Here is a 23314-nt window from a genome sequence, read left to right on the forward strand (position 1 = left end):
AGACCCTGTCTTTACAAAAAGGAAAAGAATTAGCCAGATGTGGTGGTGTGTGCCTGTAGTCCCAGCTACTCAAGAGGCTGAGGTGCGAGGATCACTTGAGCCCAGGAGTTTGAGGTTACAGTGAGCTATGATCACACCACTGCATTCCAGCCTGGGTGAGAGAGCATGACTCTGTCCCAACAACAACAAAAAAGATTAAGGGGAGCCTCTGGCAGACCTGATGATGGGTGGCCCAGCCAAAATGAGTATTGATGAGGATTTCCCTGGTCTGGAACTCTGAATTTAGTCTGGCAAAGTATTCCCTTTGTGTTGTGAGATGATTCTTGGTGTTACCCCATCACGGTAGGTAAGATGAATTAGCAAATGAGAAAGGCTTTCTCTTTTTCATCCTTATCTAGTCCGTAGATGAAGCCTGAAGAAGGTCTCCATATGGTAGTAGTAAGTGTTTAACATCTACCTCTAACACTTGCCTGTGTCTTTTTTTTTTTTGCAAAGCCTCAGGAATGCCCCAGTATCTAGGTAGAATTTGATAATATTTCATTTTTGTTATATTCCCTTTTCTGTTTACCTTCTATATACAGCAAAATGAAAAAATTTTTAAAATTTGTGCAAGTAAGGGCAATTTCTTTTTTCTTTTTTCTTTTTTTTGAGACAGGGTCTTGCTCTGGCACCCAGGCTGGAGTGCAGTGACACAATCTCGGCTCACTGCAACCTCTGCTTCCTGGGTTTAAGCGATTCTCCTGCCTCAGGCTTCCAAGTAGCTGGGATTACAGGTGCCTGCCACCACTCCCAGCTAATTTTCATATTTTTAGTAGAGACCAGGTTTTGCTATGTTGACTGGGCTGGTCTTGAACTCCTGACCTCAGGTGATCCATCCGCCTTGGCCTCCCAAAGTGCTGGGATTATAGGCTTGAGCCACTGGGCCTGGCTGAGGCAGTTTCTTTTTGAAATATATTTTGTGAAGGAGAAAAAGAGGAGTTCAGTTTAAAGAAACAAATGACATAAGAGGTGGTATGCAGAGATGCCAAAGCATCTTGAAGGTGCTTTTTTTTTTGGAAACAGAGTCTTGCTTCATTGCCCAGGCTGGTCTGCAGTGGTGCAATCATGGTTCCCTGCAGCCTTGACCTTCTGGGCTCAAGTAATCCTCCCACCTCAGCCTCTCGAGTAGCTGGGACTACAGATGCATGCCACTATGTCTGGCTAATCTTTAAATTTTTTGTAGAAGCCAGCTCTCACCATATTGCCCAGGCTGGTCTTGACCTCCTGTCCTCGAGCAAAAATACTGATTTTGATTAAGTCTGGGGTAGGACCTGGGGCTGGGATTCTAACCAGCTCCCAGGTGGTGCTAATGCTGCTGGTCTACAGACCACACGTGGAGTAGCCAGTGTAGAGTTCATGTAGCAATAGTGATGTCATAGAAATAGCCAGTATCTGTATACTTGCTTTGTTGTATGTCACGCACTGTATAGTGATGTACACGCATCTCATTTGACCCTCACCCCGCCCCTTTGGGGGTAGAAAGGATTGTGCTCATTTCACACTCAAGGAAACTGAGGCACAGACAGGCAAAGTAGCTTGGCGAAACAGAAAGGAACTTAGAGGCAGGCCCTGATTAGCTCAGAGACTAGAAGGCCTTGTGCGTCATCCTGAACAGCTTGGACTTGATCTTGAAGGTGGAGGGAGAAATTGAAGGGTAATTAAACAGGAACTGTAGGAAATTCACCTTGCATAGTGATTGCTTTGGCCACGTGTGTCCTGCCACCCCCCCACCTCAGTGAAGTGTCATGCGAAGTTGGGTTCGTAAATGAAGGCCTGAATGCTTCCCTGACAAGTTTGTTTTAAATCAAGCTGCTAATTAGTCCCAGTCCCCCTCCCCCGGTATGTATTTTTTTGTTGATGTCGTTTCACTTCATTTAGTTGAAGTGATTGATTCAGTTCAGTGTTTGAACTTCTTTTTGAACCTCACCTTAATAACCTGTCTAAACATCAAGGTTAAACCTTCTTGCTAACACAGCAGTATTGCTTGGTAAGACTGGCTCACAGTCCAAGGAAATGCTTGCCCAGAGAGGGCAAACTGCCTTAACTCCTTAACCTGAGCTCATTAAAAAAAATTCAAATGACTGATTCCTTGTCACAGTTCTATCTACATTGTTTTTATTTTTGTCCAGGTTTCAGCTAGTTAAATGCTTTTGTGATGAGCTTATGTCCAGGCTGAAGGTTGCATTTTGAAACTGAGCATCAAATACCAATTTAAAGTCCAGACCTTTACACTTGTGAAAATCAGATAAATGAAATGGAAATAAAACAGGGCTGCTGTGTTGTGAAATATGACTGTGTTTTTCCTTGTAGGACTCTTTGAGGGTAGCCATTTTGGCATTTTATATATAAATTTTCTTTTCTTAGCCTACCTTTTACTTTCTTGATTTGCCTATTTGTGATTTCCCATTAAACACTAGGTTTTTTGTAAACCAATTATCCCTTGAAATTGACTTTTTTTTTTTTTTTTGAGACAGGATCTTGTTTTGCCACACAGGCTGGAGTGCCGTGGCTCCATCATATGATAAACAGAAAGAGAGAGAGACCCTGTCTTATTTAAAACAAAAAAAGAAGAAGAAAAAAAGAATATAGATCACAGCTGTTATTTGTATATGCTACGCCAATCCTTGTTGGGTTTCATTCTTTATAATTGTTATTTTTAAAGATTTTTCTTATGAATATTCTATTGTTTCATTGTAGAAAATTTAAGGGAGAACACAGTGGGAAAAAAAACAAGAAAAGGACTTCATAATCCTGCTACCCTGGGAGAAAAAAAAAAAAAATCACCATTACCTATTTGGTTCTTCTCCCACTTTTTTTTTTTTTTTTTTTTTCGAGATGGAGTCTCCCTTTGTTACCCAGGCGGGAGGGCAGGGACGTGATCTTGGCTCTCTGCAACCTCTGCCTCCTGGGTTCAAGTGATTCTCGTGCCTCAGCCTCCCGAGTACCTGGGATTACAGGGGTGCGCCATCACGCCTGGCTAATTTTTGTATTTTTAGTAGAGACGGGGTTTTGTCATGTTGGCCAGGCTGGTCTGTTTTGTCATGTTGGCCAGGCTGGTTTGTTGGCCATGTCTGGTTTTTTGTCATATTGGCCAGTCTGTTTGTCATGTCAGGCTGACATGTTTTGTCATGTTGGCCAGGCTGGTCTTTAACTCCTGACTTCAGGTAATCCTGAAGTGCTAGGATTATAGGCGTGAGCCATTGCACCTGGCCTTCTGCCTTTTTTTTTAAAGAAAAAAAATTAAAACTTTTTTTCTTTTTAAGATAGCGTCTCATTTTGTTGCCCAGGCTGGTCTTGAACTCCTGGGCTCAAGTGATCCTCCTCCAGCCTCAGCCTCCAGAGTAGCTGGGACTACAGATGCACATCATGGTGTCCTTATGCCATTTCTTTTGTACGTAGGTGAATGCAAGTGTATGATTACATCATATGCTATTTTGGAGGTTTGACTTTCTTTTCACTTTCATCATCTTTCCAAGGTGTTATTTTCCTAGTACATCTTTTTAAATGGACATAGAACATTCTTTTGTATGAACAAACAATAGTTTTATTTAGGCAGTCCTTTCCTGTTAGACATTTATATTATTTTCAGCATTTCTTCACTGTTGTTGCAGCATTCAGATGAACCTTCTTTTTTTTTTTTTTTGAGACGGAGTCTCGCTCTTTCGCCCAGGCTGGAGTGCAGTGGCACAATCTCTGCTCAAGTGATTCCTGCATCACCCTCCCATGTAGCTGGGATTATAGGTGCTCATGTCTGGCTAATTTTTGTGTTTTTGGTAGAGCTGTGGTTTTACCATGTTGGCCAGGCTGGTTTCGAACTCCTGCCCTGAAGTGATCTGCCCACCTCAGCCTCCCAAAGTGTGGGGATTACAGGTGTAAGCCATCACGCCTGACCCAGATGAACATTCTTGTAGCTATCGCACACAATTCTGAACATTTCCTAGGATGAATTCCTTAAAGAAGTAATGCTGATCCAGGCTTTTTTCTTTTTCTGTGACTCTTTGACACGTAATAATATTGACTTTTCTTTCTTTCCAGACACTACAACAACAGGAGTGCAAACTTCTCTACAGCCGAAAAGAGGGTCAAAGGCAAGAAAACAAAAACAAAAATAGATATAAAAACATCCTGCCCTGTAAGTATCAATATTCCGCTCAGTAATAGTCACTCTTGGAGATTTTGATTCCTAGCACCTCTGTACCTTTCCTCAGGGTCGTGTGCTCTTGTTAGCACATCAGAGGCCTTAGCTTCTTTAATTGCAAGCAGTTTCCAAAATAATCAACCATGGTGGGTGTTGATGACTTCATTCACTGAGCTCCCGTGATGCTGATTACTGAGTAAAGTTGCCACTAGGTGGCTTTGTCTGTGGTTGGTTCCTTCTGTTAATTAATTTTCTGTCTGCCCAAGATAGATCATCTCAAGGCTTGGGATCTCTCAGTGTCAGGGACCTTAGGGTGCCAGATTTGTGTCTTGACTCCTCCTCACTGGGCCTGTGAGTCCTGGGTAAGGCCTGCCTCCTTTCTGGGACTCAGTTCCCTTAAGTGGGAAACAGACAAACACCTCCTGAGGGCTCCTAGAACTGTTCTGCTTGCTGATCCCCTGAGCTCAAGTTACTGGAGAAAGGGTATATACCTAAACTGCTCAGAAGAAGACTTTGTGGGCCGGGCGCAGTGGCTCACACCTGTAATCCCAGCACTTTCGGAGGCCGAGGCGAGCGGATCACCTCTGATCAGAAGTTCAAGACCAGCCTGGCCAACATGGTGAAACCCCGTCTCTACTAAAAATACAAAAATTAGCCATGTGTGGTGGTGTGCGCCTGTAATCCCAGCTACTCGGGAGGCTGAGGCGGGAAATTGGTTGAACCCAGGAGATGGAGGTTGCAGTGAGCCGAGATGTGCCATTGCACTCCAGCCTGGGTGACAAGAGCAAAACTCCGTCTCAAAAAAAAAAAAAGGAAGACTTTGTGAATATTCGCAAAGCTGTAAAGCTGTACCTTTCAATTTTTTTTTGAGACACAGTCTCACTCTGTTGCTCAGGGTGCAGTCACAGCTCACTGCAGCCTCAACCTCCTGGGCTCAAGCGATTCTCCCACTTCAGCCTCCTGATTAGCTGGGACAATAGGCAGGCACCAGTACACCTGGTTGATTTTACAGTTTTTCTGTAGGCCGGCGCAGTGGCTTACGCCTGTAATCCCAGCACTCTGGGAGGCCGAGGTGGGCGGATCACCTGAGGTTAGGAGTTCGAGAGTAGCCTGGCCAACATGGTGAAACCCCATCTCTATTAAAAATTACAAAAATTAGCTGGGCGTGGTGGTGGATGCCTGCAATCCCAGCTACTTGGGAGGCTGAGGCTGAGGCAGGAGAATCACTTGAACCTGGGAGGCGGAGGTTGCAATGAGCCGGAGGTGCAGTGTGCACCACTGCACTCCAGGCTGGGCGACAGAGCGAGACTCTGTCTCAAAACAAAAAACGATTTAAAAAAATAATAAAATTTTTTCTAGAGCGGGGTCTCCCTGTGTTGCCCAGGCTGGTCTTGAACTCCTGGGCTCAAGTAGTCCTCCTGCCTCAGCCTCCCAAACTGTTGGGATTACCAGTGCAAGCCATTGTGCCTGGCTGTACCTTCTGTAACACCCAAATGCCACCTGGCAAAGCCCAAATTGAATCATGAGGAAAAAAGGCCTGGAAGGATGTAGACCTTCCTTTTTTCTACTTATTTATTTATTTATTTTTGAGATAGGGTCTTACTCTGTTGCCCAGGCTGGAGTGCAGTGGCATGATCATGGGTCACTGCAGCCTCAACCTCCCGGGCTCAGGTGGTCCTTCCCACCCCAGCCTGCAATGTAGCTGGGACTACAGGCACGTGCTACCATGCCTAGCTAATTTTTGTATTTTTTGTAATTTTTTTTTTGTAGAGACAGGGTTTCGTCATGTTGCCCAGGCTGGTCTCAAATTCCTGGGCTCAAACGATCTGCCTGCATCGGCCTCCCAAAGTGTTGGGATTATAGGTGTGAGCCACTGTGTCTGGCTATATCTTCTGTAACACCCAAATGCTACCAGGCAAAGCCCAAGTTGAACCAGGAGGGAAAAAGGCCTGGCAGGATGTAGGCCTTGCATGAGGATCTCAGAAACTGCACTAAACCAGTCACAGTTCCTCTCTCCTGAGGTCTAACTCTATGCTGAACTCTTTGCATTTTTATCTCACTTAATCCATATCACATGCACAGGAAGGAAGCATTCTTAGTATCCTGGTTTCCTAGACCATTTTAGCAAGGTTATAAGTGAAGGGGAGTGGGTGGGAGAACTGGCGCTGGAGCCCCCAAAGTCACTGTTCTTAGCACCACTCTAATGCATGGGGTTCTCCATTGATGTGCTATGCAAGGCAGTGCACCGAGGAGAAAGGAAGGAACATTTACAACTTCTCTTTATTTATATCCTGTCCCTAAAAAAAAAAGAAAAAGAAAAATTTGTCTGAGGCCTAGATTGATTGCAGGGAGTGCATAATGTTTTATTGATTGATTGATTGATTGTATATAGAGATGGGGGTCTCACTATATTGCCCAGGCTGATCTCGAACTCCTAGGCTCAAGCAATCCTCCTGCTTTGGCTTCCCAAAGTGCTGGGATTACAGGCATGAGCGACTGCACCTGGCTATGCATACTATATTTATCCAACTTACAAATAAGGCTTGCTTGCCTATAGTGCATATGTGTATACATTTCAGCATAGAAAAACTGTGTGATTGGGGGTTGTGATCAAATTTGGAGAGCATTGCCCTCATGTCTCATCAGGTCAGAGTCATTTTGTCAAATCTTGTAAACCATCCTTTGTGTGTGTCTATGCATGAAACATAGTCTTTCTCTTTCTGCATGCATATGTACATATACATGGTATATATGTATATCATATCTACATGGATATGGTAATGTATATATGTGAGGATGGGGGAAAGTGGAGACATTTGTAATACTGAGAAAAGGCAGTGAGGAATTTGCAGAGAAGGAGTTTGAGCTGTAGCATGGTACTAGTGACCTTGAGGAAGCCTTATCCTTTTTTTTTGGAATTTATTTTTTCAATTTTTAGAAATAGACAAGAGTTTCACTGTGTTGCCCAAGCTGGTCTTGACCTCCTGGGCCCAAACTATCCTCCTGCCTTGGCTTCCCAAAGTGCCAGGATTACAGGTGTGGACCACCATGCCTGGCCACCTTGTCCTTTCTATGTCTAAGTTGTGACATCTGCTCAGGGGTCAGGTGGTATTAAATGGTATAAAATGTATGGGAAAGTGAAGGGATCAATGGTATGCAGTATCTAAATAGAATATCGCTTTTTCCTCCCTTAAAGGTCTCATTTAGATGTTTCCTCTGATGAACATCTCATTTCCTTAAAGATGAGGAGTCTGAAGCAAAAAAGACATTATTCTTTTAAGACACATGGCTGTCTTACTAATTCCCATTGCAAAATATGTTGTTTAGGTAGAGCACTCAGATTTTTATACGAATAATGGACTTTTGTACAGAATTTGGACAGTTGGTACTATCAGAGCCTTGTGATATTCCACTGCATTATGCTTCACTAAAAAATACCTGGCTGGGTGCGGTGGCTCACAACTGTAATCCCAGCACTTTGGGAGGCTGAGGTGGGCAGATCACCTGAGGTCAGGAGTTCAAGATCAGCCTGGCTAACATGGCAAAACCCCATCTCTACTAAAAATACAAAAATTAGCCAGATGTGGTGGCACGCTCCTGTAATCCCAGTTACTCAGGAGGCTGAGGTATGAGAATTGCTTGAGCCCAGGAGGCAGAGGTGGCAGAGAGCCGAGATAGTGCTATTGCACTCCAACCTGGGTGACAGAGGAAAACCCTGTCTCAAAAAATAAATTTAAAACAACAACAACAACAACAAAAACCCCTCTTTATTATGGAAATTTTCAAATATATTCAAGAGCATAAAGAACCCACATGTACACATCACCCAGCTTCAACAATTATCAACTCATGCCCAGTCTTGGTTTCATCTATACTCTGATCCACATCTCCTCTCTCCTTGAATTATTTTGAAGCCCATCTCAGACATCATGTCATATATGTATACTTCAATCTTCTTTTTTTCTAAAACTCCCCCTCCCCTTTTCTTTTTTCTTGAGACCGAGTCTCACTCTGTCGTCCAGGCTGGAGTGCAGTGGTGTGATCTTGGCTCACTGCAATGTCTGCCTCTCGGGTTCAAGCGATTTTTGTACCTCAGCCTCCCTAGTAGCTAGGATTACAGATGTGGACCAACATGCCTGGCTAATTTTTGTATTTTTCATAGAGAGGGTTTCGTCATGTTGGCCAGGCTGGTCTTGAACTCCTGACCTCATATGATCCACCTGCCTTGGCCTCCCAAAGTGCTGAAATTATAGGCCACTGCGCCCAGCCCAAAATTTCTTGGTTTGAAATAATTTTGGAACTCATAAGAAGTTACACAAATAGTAGAATTTTCTTGTACCTTCTCTGAGCTTCCTATATACCCAATGATAACATCCTATATACCCATAGTATATGATCAAAACTAGGAAATTGTGAAGATGGCATTTTGAGACATCAGGCAGTGTTCACGTTACTGTTTTGCTTACCTGGGCTTTAATTTTTATGTGTTTTTTTTTTTTTTTCAATCATTAAATGAACAAAACTTGGACTAGGCTGGGGAGTAACTGATTTGAACTGGTTTTTCCTGAAGCAGTCCAGGACTTATGTGACCGTGGTCTCTTTTTCTTCTAGTTGATCATACCAGGGTTGTCCTACACGATGGTGATCCCAATGAGCCTGTTTCAGATTACATCAATGCAAATATCATCATGGTAAGCTTTGCTTTTCACAGTGTTTTCTGACCATACATTTCTAGCCTATTTTTGTATTTTAAATCCTTCCTCATGTCCTGAAAGTAACTTTAAGTTGTTTGAAGGATTTTCTTCCTAAATTTCTAGCCTGAATTTGAAACCAAGTGCAACAATTCAAAGCCCAAAAAGAGTTACATTGCCACACAAGGCTGCCTGCAAAACACGGTGAATGACTTTTGGCGGATGGTGTTCCAAGAAAACTCCCGAGTGATTGTCATGACAACGAAAGAAGTGGAGAGAGGAAAGGTAAATCACAGAAACTTCTTTTCTGCTAAACTGTTTTTAAAGTATCAGACATGTCAGATTGGCCATGTTTAGGAATTGAATAAATGAATTAAGCTTACTGTAACTGATTCTCTGGAAAAAAGGGACTAGGAGAAATTTGATTATGTTATTCCTTGGTGTAGTTTTCTTTATGTTTCTTCTGCTTGGGATTTGTTGAGCTTCTTGGCTCCATGGATTTGTAGTTTTCCTTAAATTTGGATAATGTTCAGTCTTAGTTTCTTCAGATACATATCCTGGGCTGGGCATGGTGGCTCATGCCTGTAGTCCCAGCACTGTGGGGTGTTGAGGTGGGCGGATCACTTGAGGTCAGGAGTTTGAGACCAGCCTGGGCAATGTAGTAAGACCCCATCTCTTAAAAAAAAAAATGTACCCTGCACAACCTTGTCCTAGGACAGCAGTCATACGTGTATTAGACTACTTGAAGTTGTCTCATAGCCCACTGATACTTGGTTTATTTTATTCAGTTTTTTCTCCCCGTGTTTCATTTCGAATAGCTTCTTTTGCTATGTCTCCAAGTTAATCTTCTGCAATATGTCATCCGCTCTTAATCCTATCCAGAGTATTTTTCATCGCAGACATTGTATTTTTCATCTCTGGAAGTGTTAATGTCATCTATAGCTTTCCTTTTAACATGTGTAGCATTTTCCTTACCTTTTGAACGTATGGAGTATTTCTGTTGTTGTTTTTTGTTTTGTAGAGACAGGGTCTCGGTCTGTTGCCCAGGCCGGAGTGCAGTGGCATGATCTCAGCTCACTGCAGCCTCTGCCTCCCAGTTCAAATGATTCTCATGCCTCAGCCTCCCAAGTAGCTGGGACTACAGGTGCGTGCCACCACACCTGGCTAATTTTTGTATTTTTAGTAGAGATGGGGTTTTGCCATGTTGGCCAGGCTGGTTTTGGAACCCCTGAGCATAGGTGATCCACCTGCCTTGACCTCCCAAAGTGTTGAGATTACAGGCGTGAGCCACCATGCCTGGCCATGTTGTCTGTTTTAATTAACTCTGCCTAACTGTCCTCCCAAATGGTTGCTGCAGTGCTCACTCCCACCAGCAGCACCTGCCTAGGACTCATTACTCCATACTCTTCAAGACACTTCAGATTAAAAAAATAAATTGTAACACCCCACACCTACAGAAGAGCGGAGAGATCTTATTGAGTGACAGCCCTCTGTGTTATCTCAAAGTGAGCCCACCATGGTGGTTTTTTTTTTAAATATGGAAAAGTTCTGTGTTTTTGTTTGTGTTCTAGTGAAAGTTCTTTTTTAGATATCCTTTAATTGGTTTATGTAAGATTTTATGTGGAATGTAGCAGTCATACCTATAAATTAAACCTAAGGCAGATGGAGAACTTTGGAGTTGAGCCTTCCTACTGTAATTTTCATATTGGATGTGAAGGGCAGTGTGATTTTCATAAGACTTTCATTGTTGTACTCCTAGTTGGTATACTTCTGAATACCTTTGAGGCCAGTTCTGGTCATCGTGAAACAAAGGTTTCCTTCAGCAAATGCCTGTGGTAACATTAGGTGTTCTTGAATTAATGGACCAATGAAAACATCTTTGTAGTTTCTGCTTCAGGCAAGGGTTTTTTGCCCTAAATGTGGATAGGAAGAATGAAGCCCTTCATCCTCGTTTTTGCCTGATTATAGCTATAGGAGGTTCACCTGTTCTCAGAAGACATGAGGATTGTGAAGAGAGGGGTCTTGTGTTGCTTCAGAGGAATCAGTATCAGTCCCTTTCAGAAGCTCTCCTGGATAGACAGGCATTAGGGCCAAATCACTCTACCCCACCCCTCACCACCATGTCCTACTCTCTGCTCCCTGTCTCATTCTTCCTCTTTACTTTGGTGGTGCCGAGAGGATGACATGATGGGTATTGATTCTCTCCACAGACCTTTCTGACATCCTACTCTCAGTATCCCCCCAGTGCACAGAAGACAAGCCAGACTGTGGACTGTGTTTGATTCCTGGGCTCTATTTTAAAAGACAGTGTATTAGTTCTCACATTTTAGAATTTGTTTGCCAAGGTTTCCACGGGAGTTTAGAAACTAGGGGGAGGGCTGATGTTTAAAGTTAGCTAAAACGTTCTTTTCAGGGTCATGATTTAATTTTATATTCTCTGGTGAATTCCCTATAGTGACTGGGAGCAGTCCTCAGCCTTGATTGGCCAGTGACAGCATAGAGTACAATTAATATTAGGAGTGCTTATTTGGGGAAACTAAAATTTGCATCAAATCTGTCAGAGGTGTTTGGATCTACAAAATACCGGAGGGAAAGCTGAATTGAGAATCATAATAAATAAAAGACCACATTTTTTTTTTTTTTTTTTTTTTTGGGACTGTATCTTGCTCTGTCACTCAGGCTGCAGTGCAGTGGCACTATCTTGGATCACTGCAGTCTCCGCCTCCCAGATTCAAGCGATTTTCCTGCCTCAGCGCCTGAGTAGCTGGGATTACAGGCGTGTGCCACTACACCTGGCTAATTTTTGTAATTTTAGTAGAGACAGGGTTTCACCATGTTGGCCAGGCTGGTCTCAAACTCCTGGCCTCAAGTGATCCACCCGGCTTCCCAAAGTGCTGGGATTACAGGTGTGAGCCACTGCGCCCAAGCAAGACCACATCCTTTTATTGAACGTTCCTCCTACCATGTTTTCTTTTTTCTTTCAATTAATCATTGACTCTCACTGTTGATGTCTGTAGCTGCTCTCTTATTTCCAGTTTTATAGCTGTAAATTTCTTTGTCTTCCTAAGATACAAGGTAAATTTCTCTTGCTGATATTGGTGGTTTTGGAAAGTGAGTGGTGTGGATGACTGCCCAGAAAACAACAGAACGCAAAAGCATTCTCTGCCCAGAACACATCACCAAATAGATACAAACTCATCTCTTACTGAGTGAAATAGCTTCCTTTTTGGCAGCAAGAATGATTTTCTTGGTGCCATATTTTTCAATCCGCCTGCTCTTGAAGCCAGCAGCTATTGCAGACTTGGCATTCCCAGGCACCCAGTTAAGGGAAAGTGACGTGTAGAGGAGGTATCAGATGGGTCTGGATATAGAAAAAGCAGCTGGTTCAAAACCCCATGGGCTGCCTTTCTGTGATAGAGTTATTCACACTTGGGTTAGATAAGGCACAGAGTCCTCCTACACTGGTGCGGAAATGAAACAGACAGTCTGGCTCGTTGGGCAGCCTAGCCTCCTCCAGAATCTGTGCTTGCCTTCCCTATGGAGTGACTGGTAGATCTTAGAATTCAGACCTCAGTGGTTGCTAGCCAGCACTCTCACATTGGTTGGTCCTTCTCTCTGCATCTTTGATTCTTTAGAGATAGATAAACCAAGCACCGACTCTCCTTTGACATGTGCTTGGAACAGACACCTGCACGAGCTGCCTTTCTCCTCCCACTTCTGCCTGGTCTTCCAAGCACCTGCTTTTCTTGTTTGAACTCTTCCTTTTTTTTTGAGACAGAACCTCTCTCTGTCACCCAGGCTGGAGTGCAGTGGCATGATCTCAGCTCACTGCAACCTCTGCCTCCCAGGTTCAAATAATTCTCCTGCCTCAGCCTCCCAAGTAGCTGGGATTACAGGTGCCTGCTATCACGCCTGGCTAATTTTTGTATTTTTAGTAGAGACACGGTTTCACCATTTGGCCAGGTTGGTCTCAAACCCCTGGTCTCAAGTGATCTGCCCGCCTCGGCCACCCGAACTGCTGGGATTACAGGCATGAGCCACTGCGCCCCACCTGATTCTTTACAGATAAACAAACATTGACTCTGCTTTGACACGTGCTTGGATCAGGTAACTGCACCAGCCGCCTTTCTCCTCCCACTTCTGCCTGGTCCTCCGAATGCCTGCTTTTCTTATTTGAACTCTTCTGTCCTTTTCTTTGAAAACCTAACAGATGTGAAACAGGCCATTTTCCATGTTGGTGGTTATTAAGCAAGACTTGAACATTTGTTTGTTGCTGGTTTAGGCTTTTATTTCAGAGTTCACAGAATTAACTTTCTTTTTTTCTGATCCCTTCCAGAGTAAATGTGTCAAATACTGGCCTGATGAGTATGCTCTAAAAGAATATGGCGTCATGCGTGTTAGGAACGTCAAAGAAAGCGCCGCTCATGACTATACGCTAAGAGAACTTAAACTTTCAAAGGTTGGACAAGTAAGTATATTGTCGTATTCTAGGGACTTTGGGAACTGTTGATGGTGTGTAGGAATTCAGGGTCTTGCCGTTACTCATGTTTGCATACATGCATGCATTCGCTCACTCATTGATTCAGTAGCCATTTATTAGGTTCCTTCTATGTGCCAGGTACAGTTTAAGCAGTACTGGTACATTGTGAACAAGGCAGGTAGTGTTCCTGCCCTCATCGAGCCTAGGGAGATAGACAATTTAAAAACAAATAACTGGCCAGGCGCCGTGGCTCACGCCTGTAATCCCAGCACTTTGGGAGGCCGAGGTGGGTGGATCGCTTGAGCCAGGGAGTTCGAGACCAGCCCTGGGTGGGAGACCGGGATAGGGTGACCTGAGTGGCTACAAGGCCTGTTAGGAGGCCTCTGCAGGGGCCTATGTTGATGGCCTCCTCTCCAAGTATCCACAGACTTCAGCAGTTGTTCTTTTTTGTTCCTTCCTTTGGAATGGAATATTATATAAAATGGCAGAATAAACTGGAAGAGAAGCAGTAGATGTGAGAGGTGCCGGGGGGTGAAGTCTGCAGGATGTGGGGATTGTTTGGCTTTTGGAGGAGGAAGGAGGGATTCAAGAGACATTGTAGAGGTTTGAGTCTGAGCGGACAGTGGTGCTGTGGCAGACACCACAAAAGCTGGAAGGAGAACTGATGTGGGCAGTGATTTGTTTTCTTCTGGATGTGTTCAGCTGGGCATCTGAACAGTCATGTGGACATTCATCTATTCATTCAGAGATATTTGTTCAATGACCTCTTGGTTCCTGGCACCATGCTGCTTGCTGGAGATAGAGCTGGGGAACAAAACAGATGGAATCCCTGCACTCCCAAGTGTACACTATACTGGCCAGTAATCTACCAGCCCAGTAATTGCACATATAAATATATCATTATAAACTGTAATCAGCACTAGAAAGAAAAAATGCAGGAGTTTAGGGTTCATTTGGAGGGGGAAGGGACTTTTTTTTTTTTTTTTTGAAACAGAATCTTGTTCTGTCACCCAGACTGGAGTGCACTGGTGCATTCACGGCTCACTGCAGCTCAACCTCCTAAGCTCAAGTGATCCTCTCGCCTCAGCCTCCCACGTAGCTGGGGGCTACAGGTGTGTGCCACCATGCCCACCCAATTGTTAAATTTTTTATAGAGACGGTTGTCTCATTATGTTGCCCAGGCTGGTCTTGAACTCCTGGGCTTAAGCGATCCTGCTGCCACATGCAGCCTCCCAAGGTGCTGGAATTACAGGCGTGAGCCAGCGCACCCGGCCAAGGGAGGGGAGGTTCTTAAGGCATAGGGAACAATGTGTTTGAGTCAGCAAAGGAGGTTGTGGGGGTTTGTCCTAAGTGTGGTAAGCAGCCAGAGTTGGATTTAAGTTTTTAAGAGATTCCCCTCCACCCTGTAGAGACTGGAGGGGGCAGGAGTTGTTGTAGGGATTAGGACCAATTTGGAGGTACTGCAGTCGTCAGAGTAAAAAATAATAGGGATTGAACTAGGCCAGTGCCCAGGGTGCCTGAAAGAAGAGGACCCAGTAGAGCTGACTGGAGGCAGACATGCAGGGATTCAGTGAAGGAGTGTACCAAGGGCGAGGGTGGTGTGCAGGGTGACTGGCAATTTTCTAGCTTGAGAAAGGTCCGGGGGGATGGCAGTGGAGTTGAGGAAGCTGGGAGGATCAAGGACCTTTTTGTGGACACACAAAGTTTGAGATGCCTTGGACACATTGAAGTGGAGCGGTCAGGGAGGCAAGGGTGGAGGTGGGATGCGGAGGGGAGGTGGGATGCAGAGCGTCGTGGATGGATCAGTTTTGCTCGATAGAGGGACATGTTTTTCTGTGGCAACAGGAGGGCAAAAGGAGAAGGTGGCCACAGATGCCGGTAGGTGAGCTGAGAGTGATTGTATTCCCTATCCTCTTGGAAGCTTGAGGCAAGGCCATCAACAGACAATCAGAGGGAATAAGAAGAGATAGAATATATGAAGAAAGGGAGAAAAGATGAAACCGTAATTGTGTAGCAGGGCAAGAAGTCCAGAAATTTCTGTGCTGTGCCAAGTTCCCAGTTGAGGTGGCGAACATGAAAATATACTGATACCCATTGCCTGGTTTTTCTCCAAGGACACTTGGCTCCTAGGGCAGAAAACAGAAAGTACATGGTTTGTCCAGGCCGAGGGCTTTGCATAGTTGCAGTGGATGGAGAGGAGGTCAAGGAATGGAGGCACATGGTAGAGAGAGACTGTCCCCAGAGCACGGGGACTCCTGTCCGGATGAGGGGGACAGGGGCAGGAGGAGGCAGGTGGAAAGTAGAGGGAGGGCTCAGTGGTCTGGAGGCTACAGAAAGTGACGGGGGGACCAGAAGGAGCTGGAAGCCAGTGTGGTTGTGGCCCAGGGTGGGATGTTTGGATTTCTGATGTCAGAGAGGGTCCAGTCCTTCTGATGATGGGGAGGAGGGGTGGAGGCTGAATCTATGGTAGAGATAGTGAGAGGAACTGGAACAATGTAGCTGTCAAGTAGAAATGGGAGAGAGGGCTGGGCGTGGTGGCTCACGCCTGTAATCCCAGCATATTGGGAGGCTGAGGCAAGAGGATCGTGTTAGCTCAGGAGTTCTGGGCTGCACTGAGCTGTGATTGTGCCACTGCACTCCAGCCTTGGCAACAGAGTGCCCAGTTAAAAATAAAAATAAAATAAAATAAAAAAATTAAAAAAAAAAAGAAGAAGAAAAAAGAGAAAAGTGTCCTTTTACATCCCTTTTAAAAATGTCACTTAAGGCTGGGCAAAGTGGCTCATGCCTGTAATCCCTGCACTTTGGGAGGCCGAAGTGGGTGGATTACTTGAGGTCAGGAGTACAAGACCAGCCTGGCCAACATGGCGAAACACCGTCTCTACTAAAATCAGCTGGATGTGGTACACGCCTGTAGTCCCAGCTACTCGGGAGTCGAGTCTGAGGCCCAAGAATTGCTTGAATTGGGGAGGCGTAGGTTGCAGTGAGCTGTGATCGGGTCACTGTGCACCAGCCTGGAAGACAGAGTGAGACTCTGTCTCAAAAAAAAAAAGTCACTTAGCTTAGATTATCTCTACATATATAGGAAGAAGATGTAGGAATGAATGGTGCTGCTACAATTACGTAATCTGGATAGACCCAGAAACATGATACTTTTTGGTTTTCTGTAGCCTTGGTGCCATTGTTGATCTTTATTAATTATCATTATCCTCAAAATAGCCATAATGTGCTGAGTCTCTTCCTATTTGCTGGGCAGAGGCTGAGTATTTCAGCGAGCTCATTGAGTCCTTACAATTGCATTATGACAGAGAGAGAGAGATTATTATTTGCACTTTGCAAAAGGAAGAAATTGAGGTTTAGAGATATCCAAGGACCACGTGAGTGTGAGTGCCTGGAATTGGAGCCTAAATCTAGTCATCTGATAGCAAAGCCTGTTTTCTTATCTGCTTTGCATTAAATACAAGTTTAAAATAGAACAATACTGGCCAGGCTGGGTGGCTCACGCCTGTAATCCCAGCACTTTGGGAGGTCGAGGCAGGCAGATCACCTGAGGTCAGGAGTTTGAAACCAGCCTGGCCAATATGGCGAAAGAAACCCCATCGCTACTACAAATACAAAAATTAGCCAGGCATGGTGATGCGTGCCTGTAATCCCAGCTACTTGGGAGGCTGAGGCAGGAGAATGGCTTGAACCCGGGAGGCAGAGGTTGCAGTGAGCCAAGATCATGCCACTGCACTCCAGCCTGGGCAACAGAGTAAGACTCTGTCTTGGGGAAAAAAAAAAAAAAAGAATGATACTATAATAAAAGTCTGTGTTTATATGGTGGGGAAGGTTGAGTATCAAAAAAATAACAAAGAGGAATGAATGTCTTAAGTGAATGCCTGTTTCCCCATCTGCTTCCTCTTCTGCTGGGAGGAGAGACCTGGATCCCTAGAGGTCTCAGTTGCCTCCAGAGCTGAGTGCCACAGGAATGCAGGGGAATAGGGATGTTACCTGTCGCTGGTAATTCAGAGAGATGATTCAGGGTATAGTTACCTGAAAGAACAAATTGCCATGCCAGACCTCTTGGTTCTTATGACAGAGGCAAAGAGTTGCCTCCAGGATTGCCCAAAAGGAGATGAGTTCTGGGAACCTCACGAAGAGGACCTTTCAGTGGAACCTGGGGAGATTCTCTTCCTCTTCATTGGCTTACATTGGATTTAGGAAAGCTTAGAACCGGGTGATTCCTTAACCTCTTGATTTATTTAATTCTTTTCTGGTTTTTCTTGGCTCTACTCCAGGGGAATACGGAGAGAACGGTCTGGCAATACCACTTTCGGACCTGGCCGGACCACGGCGTACCCAGCGACCCCGGGGGCGTGCTGGACTTCCTGGAGGAGGTGCACCATAAGCAGGAGAGCATCATGGATGCAGGGCCGGTCGTGGTGCACTGCAGGTGACAGCTCCTGCTGCCTCTCTAGGCCACAGCCTGTCCCTGTCTCCTAGCGCCCAGGGCTTGCTTTTACCTACCCACTCCTAGCTCTTTAACTGTAGGAAGAATTTAATATCTGTTTGAGGCATAGAGCAACTGCACTGAGGGACATTTTGATCCCAAGGCATATTTCTCCTAGACCCTACAGCACTGCCATTGGCCATGGCCATTGCAACATGCTCAGTTAAAACAGCAAAGACTAAGTCAGCATTATCTCTGAGTCCACCAGAAGTTGTGCATTAAACAACTTCATCCTGGCTCTGCAGTTTCTCCTTATTCTTCATGATGTTTGCTTTGTAGCTGTTGACTGCTTTGTAGGTATTGAGGTGGTGGGGGTGTGGTGGAAATAGACCTGACTTTTGAGGATCCCTTAAGTCATTTTTGCTTGGTTCTCTTTTTCCTTCTTTTCTTCATCTCTTTGATTGTGATTCTGTTCTCTCTCTCTCTCTCTTTTTTTTTTTTTCGTTTTTGAGACAGAGTCTTGTTTTGTTGCCCAGGCTAGCTAGAGTGCAGTGGCGCCATCTTGGCTCACTGCAACCTCCGCCTCCCGGGTTCAGGCCATTCTCCTGCCTCAGCCTCCCAAGTAGCTGGGATTACAGGCATCTGATACTAAGCCCGGCTAATTTTTGTATTTTAATAGAGACAAGGTTTTGTCATGTTGGCCAGGCTGGTCTCGAACCCTTGACCTCAGGTGATCCACCTGCCTTGTCCTTCCAAAGTGCTGGGATTACAGGTGTGAGCTACCATGCCCGGCCCATTCTGTTCTCTTCTACCATAAATATATTTCTCCCCTAACACTATATATGTTTGCTTCACAAGATTCCAGCTGCTTTCCACCAAGGCCTTTGATGGAAGCTGTGCTGTGACCTCTGTAATGAGTCTGTGGGCTGCTGATTCTCCAGTTTGGGCTTCATGATTATACTGGGGAATATTGGGTTTCCTAAATCTCATTCATTTCTTGGGCAAGTAGATATATGTGAAAGTGTTTATTTGTCCAGTTGTTAAAGAAGCTACCATTTATTGAGCCAGCCTCTGAGCACAATGTTTTTTGTTTTGTTTTGTTTTTAATTTTTAAAATTATTTACTTCTTCTATTTCAATAACTTTATTATCATTATTTTTTGAGACAGAGTCTCACTCTGTCACCCAGGCTAGAGTGCAATTGCGCGATCTTAGCTCACTGCAACCTCTGCTTTCTGGGTTCAAGCAATTCTCATGTCTCAGCCTCCCGAGTAGCTGGGATTACTGGTACGTGACAACATGCCTGGCTAATTTTTGTGTTTTTAGTAGAGACGAGGTTTTGCTATGTTGGCCAGGCTGGTCTGGAACTCCTGGCCCCAAGTGATCCTCCTGCCTCGGCCTCCCAAAGTGCTGGTATTATAGGCGAGAGCCACTGCGCCCGGCCCTCTTTCAGTAATTTTGATGTATTTTTTTGTATACGATTCCTGTTTCATTCTGTCCAACCAGCACTCTGTATGGTATGTGCTGTTGTCCCCATTTCACAGATGCAGAAATTAAGGGTCAGAGAGGTTAAGGGACTTACCTCAGGCACGTTGTACTGGAGAAGCTGAACTGCAAGAGCAGGTTTGGGCTGACTCCAAAGCCCTATGCTTTTTGCCAACATATTTTCAAACATAAATAGACAATTTTATAAATAGCTCCCAAGAGTAGACATTGTTTCTGTTAATATTAATGGCTTAGTTTTGAGTCTGAAACCCCCATGAATGATTCTGTTGTCCCTGCTTTTTGTCCTTCTGCCCGCAGTGCTGGAATTGGCCGGACAGGGACGTTCATTGTGATTGATATTCTTATTGACATCATCAGAGAGAAAGGTGGGTCATCTGGTGGGCAAGAAGCGACAGTTTCTGTTTTTAGTTTATGGAAGGAAAGTGCTCATGAAAACAGCCTGGGGAAGAGAGGTTGAATGGGAAAATTCTTTCACAAAAATCTGGGCTGAAGACTTCAGTGTGTCTGCCTGAGAACAGAAGTGACACTATTTGAGCTTTTGGCATAAAATGAAGTCTAGGAGCTGCAGAACCCACTGCCATGGCCTTTTGTTGCATACACAGTGGTGGTCTCTATCCAGCCACCTGACCTTGTTTACAGTATGGGGTGATTTGTTGGCAAGTGAGGGAATCCTGACTTCTGCCACTTCGTTATTTATGTAGTCTTCTGGGATCATTGGTATTGGTCAGAAGTTCAACACTGTAGCCATTGCAACATGCTCAGTTAAAACAGCAAAGACTAAATTAGCATTGTCTCTGAGTCCACTAAAAATTGTGCATTAAACAACTTCATCCTGGCTCTGCAGTTTCTCTTTATTCTTCATGATGTTTCCTTCATAGGTGTTGACTGCGATATTGACGTTCCCAAAACCATCCAGATGGTGCGGTCTCAGAGGTCAGGGATGGTCCAGACAGAAGCACAGTACCGATTTATCTATATGGCGGTCCAGCATTATATTGAAACACTACAGCGCAGGATTGAAGAAGAGCAGGTACCAGCCTGAGGGCTGGCATGCGGATTCTCATTCTCTTGCTAGGCCTCTTGGATACGCTCTCCTTTTGAGCAGGAGGACAGGCTCTGATAGACAACTGTTTGATTTGGGAATGGGAAACAAACTCCCAACTAAAAGGGCCTCTGGAAACTGTCAATTATTCTCTACTTCTCAGCTCTGATTTTTCACTGCAGAGGAGCTTAGGGAAGGGCACCATCCTATCAGCCTGGCCTGCCAGATTGAAGAACTGCCATGCAGAAAGGTTCTGATGTTCTCAGGCTCATGTGGCAAGCGTAAAACTCAAAGCCTTGAAGTTTCTAGCCTGTTCCAGCCTTGATCCAGGCCATGTTTATCCTGATTCCATCCTTTAAAACGAATGCCTCACTCTTAATAGCGCACGGCAGTTTGAACCACTAATTTGGTCAAGTTGGAAACAGTGAAATTTCAATTTTAATAAGCTGTGCATAATGAAGAGGAATGTGGAATTGGAGCCTTTCCATCTGAAGCTATTCATAACAGGCACAAAGCTGAGTTAATTAGGAATATGCTGACATGAAGGAAATGAAGAGAGCTGCTCTTCTGGGGGCTGTGCTTCTCTCCCCAACCCCTCAACCCCATTGCCATGCTGCAGATGGGGTGGTGTCTAAACATCAGTGGCGAGTGCCTGCATTACTCTGCTCGTTGCCTTCCAGAGAACTCAGCTTCTCCAAATGCTGAGCTCTTTTCAGAATGGGACCTGCCACCAATATTTGAAAGATTTCTAGCCTAGCAGAATAGCAGCCACGTTATCAAAGTTTGGTTGGCCAAAGGAAGGTACTTGCTAATTAGTTTAGTAGGTTTTCAGTCCGCACAGACATACAGGATTGTTTTATTGTACATAGACATCTTCAGAAACAGTGTATGTATAGAAATGTAAGGTCAAAATTTGAACCTCAGTGCTTTAAATCTGAATTTGTATTAACTGATATGAAATATTTAGACGGTTACTTTATTTTATATCTGTCTTCCATTATACTTAATTTGGCTCAAGAATAGTTAGGCAAAAAGTTGCCCAAAGAGAAGGATCTCCTAGTAAATACAAAGAGAATGTAACATAGTTGCTACAAGTTGGAGCATGTTCAGGGATGTCTTTTTTTTTTTTTTTTTTTGAGAGAGAGGTCTCTCTCTGTTGCCCAGGCTGGAGTGCAGTGGTGCAGTCATGGCTCACTGCAGCCTCAATCCCCCAGGCTGTAGTGCAGTGGTGCAGTCATGGCTCACTGCAGCCTCAATCTCCCAGGCTTAAGCGATCCTCCCACCTCAGCCTCCCAAGTAGCTGGGACTACAGGCATGCGCCACCACACCTAGCTAATTTTCGCATTTTTTGTAGTGTCACGGTTTCGCCATGTTGCCCAGGCTAGTCTCGAATTCCTAGGCTCAAGCAGTGCTCCTGCCTCAGCCTCTCTGAGTAGTTAGGACTACAAATTTGTGGCTCCATGCCCGGCTAATTTTTTTATCTTTATTTTGTAGAGACAAGGTCTCACTATGTTGCCCAGGCTAGTCTCGAACTCCTGGGCTCAAACAACCCTCCCACTTTGGGTTTCCAAAGTGCTGGGATTACAAGTGTGAGCCACTGAGCCCAGTGACCTCTGGGTTTTAAAAATGTGTAGGCTTCGATTATTTATTTTTAAAAATGAAATCCTGCAATATATAGTTTTCTGCGTTGTGTGGTTTGAATCAATCTGGGAACTGGCTTGCTGGCTGATTGTGGTAAAGTAAGAAGTACTTAATTTAGTAGAAAGTTTAAATGGCAGACATAACATTAAACCCAGCTGATTTATAAATGGAGCAAAAGAACAAAACTCATTCAGGATAATTGGTTATTCTAAAATACAGTCATTTCTAAAATTATGAAGTGTTCAGGACCTTTGGGAGTGAAAGAATTTGCTAAAGAAGGATCAGTGAAAAAAAGGAATGATGGGTGAAGAGCTGTGGAGAAGGAAGAGAAGAAACAGCACAAGGAAGGAAGAATATAAAATCAGATGTGGGAATCCAGGGGAAAGTGCAAACGAAGCAAGATTGAGAAAATTCTCAAGTTTTTATAAACAGTTCTCACACTCTGCCAGTTCCTTGGAGGTAGACTTTTTTGTTAACTTCCAACTACAGTAGTGAAAAAAAAAAACAACCCTCAAATTTGCAAAAGCAGTCTGTGGAATTTTCTTTACCCAGCTTTCCTGACTGTTAACTTTTTAGCACACTTAACTTTATCATTTGTTTATTCTCTCTGTTTAAAATTAAAAATGTAAATTTTAAAAAGTAAAATGTTTGTTGGTTACAAACATTTATACCCCTTTGTCTCTAAATATCATTTCATTTTAAAAAATGAATAATCTAAGCCTACACATTCTAAAATGTGTATATTTTGTAAAAATAAGGGCATTCTCTTACATAACCAATGTCACAATTATTTGATACAGTGATCGAAATCAGGAAACTAACATTGATATAACACTATTATCTAACCTACAGACCATCTTCAAATTTTGTCCTGCTAGTATCTTTTATGGGTCCAGGGTCACACAGTGCATTTGGTTATAGTGTATCTTTTTTCTCTTTTTTTGAGACAGGGTGTCACTTTGTTGCCCAGGTTGGAGTGCCGTGGTGCAATTATGGCTCACGGCAGCCTTGACCTCCTTGGGCTCAGGTGATCCTCCCACCTCAGCCTCTCGAGTAGCTGGAGACCACAGGTGTGCACCACCATGCCTGGCTAAGTTTTGTATTTTTTGTAGAGATGGAGCTTTGCCATGTTGCCCCAGCTGGCCTTGAACTCCTGGGCTCAAGTGACCCTCCCACCTTGGCCTCCCAAAGTGCTGGGATTACAGGCGTGAGTCACCACACCTGGCCAGTTATTAGTATGTTTAGTCGCTTTAATCTGGAACAGTTTCTCAGTCATTCTTTATTTTTCATGACCTGGATGTTTTTGAAGAGTTTAGGCCAGCTATTTAGCAGAATGCCTTTCAATTTGG

At 44.3% G+C, this 23314-nt stretch overlaps 1 protein-coding gene across 4 annotated transcripts in view; it reads left to right on the forward strand.

Moving 5' to 3' along the window:
- Nucleotides 1-23314, forward strand: part of PTPN11 (protein tyrosine phosphatase non-receptor type 11) — a 94111-nt gene that overhangs the window by 53001 nt on the left and 17796 nt on the right. For 2 of the 4 annotated variants that reach the window (XM_016924286.4, XM_054663612.2), the window contains exons 7-13: nt 4075-4171; nt 8789-8868; nt 8995-9153; nt 13205-13336; nt 17626-17780; nt 19580-19647; nt 20161-20312. In XM_016924286.4, coding sequence (XP_016779775.2) covers nt 4075-4171; nt 8789-8868; nt 8995-9153; nt 13205-13336; nt 17626-17780; nt 19580-19647; nt 20161-20312 — 843 coding nt within the window. Of the gene's footprint in view, nt 1-4074; nt 4172-8788; nt 8869-8994; nt 9154-13204; nt 13337-17613; nt 17781-19579; nt 19648-20160; nt 20313-23314 lie in introns of all 4 variants that reach the window. The other 2 variants (XM_063785017.1, XM_063785018.1) reach the window with 1 other exon arrangement.

The sequence above is a fragment of the Pan troglodytes genome, chromosome 10 (assembly GCF_028858775.2).
Source record: "Pan troglodytes isolate AG18354 chromosome 10, NHGRI_mPanTro3-v2.0_pri, whole genome shotgun sequence".
Classification (NCBI taxonomy): domain Eukaryota; kingdom Metazoa; phylum Chordata; class Mammalia; order Primates; family Hominidae; genus Pan; species Pan troglodytes.